The sequence below is a fragment of the Ovis aries genome, chromosome 1, assembly GCF_016772045.2.
Source record: "Ovis aries strain OAR_USU_Benz2616 breed Rambouillet chromosome 1, ARS-UI_Ramb_v3.0, whole genome shotgun sequence".
Classification (NCBI taxonomy): domain Eukaryota; kingdom Metazoa; phylum Chordata; class Mammalia; order Artiodactyla; family Bovidae; genus Ovis; species Ovis aries.
The window spans coordinates 1,504,494-1,506,896 of record NC_056054.1 but is presented as its reverse complement, the minus strand read 5'-3'; the positions used below and the strand labels follow the sequence as shown (position 1 = coordinate 1,506,896).

General features: G+C 52.1%; 1 protein-coding gene across 1 annotated transcript; it reads right to left on the bottom strand.

The window, feature by feature from the left end:
- Positions 1-587: 587 nt before the first annotated feature.
- Positions 588-1,538, bottom strand: LOC101119802 (olfactory receptor 9S13-like). The gene has a single exon (XM_015105247.3). The coding sequence runs from the start codon at positions 1,536-1,538 to the stop codon at positions 588-590; it is 951 nt and encodes a 316-aa protein (XP_014960733.2).
- Positions 1,539-2,403: the final 865 nt, after the last annotated feature.

The following is a 2,403-nucleotide window of genomic DNA, read 5'->3' as shown; positions in this document are numbered from 1 at the left end:
CTGCTGCCTTGTTGGGTGGTGGCATCAGTGAACAGAAGGGGAGAGGAGGAACAGCCCCACTGCAGGATTGAGGGGAATCATGGTCTTCCTAACTCCTCTAATTGGCTGTGGGGATGCCCAGGCTATCTCCAAGGCTGTGTCCTAAGGCCCCCCTGCTGGGTGGTCCAGGGGAGATAGCTGAACACTTACTTACATTAGGTTCAGCAACAACTTGAAGGGAGAGGCCTCAAAATCTGTCTAGTCTATGCATTTTCACTGGAGGATGTAGAATTTGGGACATCCAGACTGTTCAAAGATTCTCTGTTCATTTGGCTGCCCACTGCGTTACCCAGAGTTCAAGATTATGGCCTTGCTTCTTCTTTGCAATGTTACTTTTCTGCTGGCAAAAGAGCCTTGCTCATTACTGCATCTCATACTTCCAATGTATGCTCCATGAAGTGCTCCTACGAAGGGTTAAATGAAAGTTTGGATGAAAAAAAAAAATGAGCTGGATATATGAAGGATGAATTCCTCAAACCAAAGCCTGTACCTCTCCCAGAGCCCTCTTGTCCTGTGTTGGAACATCCAGTCTCTCTGGTCACCCTCCATCACGTGGCTGTGTGTCTCTGCCCCAGTCTCCGCAGGGCATCCTTCACGTCCTTGTTTCTCAGGCTGTAGATGAGGGGGTTGAGCATCGGGATGACCAGGGTGTAGAAGACGGAGACCACCTTGCCCTGCTCCATGGACGCCACAGCTCCCGGCTGGGCATACATGACAAACACAGTCCCATAAAGGAGGGACACGGCTGTCATGTGGGAGCCGCAGGTGGAGAAGAGCTTGTGCCTCCCTCCTCCTGAGCGCATCCTCAGGATGGTCACGGTGATGTAGCTGTAGGAGATGAAAATCACAAGTATGGTGCCCACGATGATGAGGCCACACAGGCCAAACATGATCAGCTCATTGATGGTAGTGTCAGCACAGGCAAGCTTGAGCAGAGGCGGCACATCACAGAAGAAGTGGTCGATGCGGTTGGAGCTGCAGAACGGGAGGCTGAATGTGAAGCTGGTCTGCAGGATGGAGTTGAGGCAGCCCCCGCAATAGCAGCCCAGCATCAGGCGGGCACAGACCGAGGGGCACATGGAGATGGGATAGCGCAGGGGGCTGCAGATGGCCACAAAGCGGTCATAGGCCATTGCGGCCAAGAGGAACCCCTCAGTGGTGAGGAACAGGGAGAGGAAGAAGAACTGGGTGGCACAGCCCCCTAAGGTGATGACCTTGGAGGAGGAAAGGAGGTCAGTGAGCGTCTTAGGGTAGATGACAGACGAGTAGCCCAAGTCCAGGAAGGAGAGGTTCTTGAGGAAGAAGTACATCGGGGAGTGCAGACGGGCATCCAGGGTGATGACCACCATCATGGCAAGGTTCCCCATAACGGCCACCAAATACAGAGCCAGGAACAGAGCAAAGAGTAGGGCCTGGGTCTGCAGACCACCCTGAAATCCATCCAGCACGAACTCCTGCAGAGGCATCACTGAGAGGCTTCCGTTTCTGTGGGGTGACATGGCCCTGATCATGACACAGGGCAGAGGGCAGGCAGGAGTCAGGGAGGGGGTGCAGGTCAATGTCACATGGTCATCCTCCCTTGGAGATCAAGGACTTTCAGCACCTCGCTGCCCACTGATAAAGAGACTATCAGCTGCCCAGTTCTGCTTCCAGATGAATACAGACTGACCTGAAAAGAGAACATTTCCCCTTATCCATTAATGCATAAATGTGGAAGTTCCTCTCTCTCTGGGTGACTCTGAGCTGCTGTTATGGGGTGTGTAGTGGCTGCCAGGAGCTTTGGAGGCTGAAAACTTGAAGTGTGAGGAGTGTTGCAGTCTCCTCTGTCTCTTCTCAATAAATGATTTCCATCTCCATAGGGATGTTCCTGAGCTGTGTAATGTCCACTCCTCACTCAAGTATCTACTCCTGCACTTTCCTGCCTTATTAATTCATTCACTGATTTTATGAATGTTTATTGAACACCTCATGCCAGCCTGGTGGTGTGTGGTTGATGATTGTCCCTCCAGGCCAGGCTGGGACCAGAGCAGGAACCAGCACCAACCAGGAAAATTTCTCTCAGTCTGTCCTGCAGACCCTGAGCCCCATGGAGCATCAATGTGTGAACCTGGACCACAGCTGCATTCTGTCTGCAGAGCACTGTGCATCCTTGAGCATCTCAAGGGGCCTCAAGCCAAAGTCCTGATGTTTAAAAATATGAGAAGGGGACAGCAGGCAGACCCTGAGATCTATCTTGGCATGATGGCAAACATCAACAGAACTGTTTGCATCCTTGAGAATGTAGGGATTTTTCTTGCAATGTACAGATAGCGGACGATTTATGGGGAGGGGACAGCCAAGCTTCATGGCCTGAGAAGCAGCAGG

Bases quoted from the DNA above. Each gene is read 5' to 3' on its own strand.
- LOC101119802 (XM_015105247.3), bottom strand. From the start codon at position 1,538: ATGTCACCCCACAGAAACGGAAGCCTCTCAGTGATGCCTCTGCAGGAG.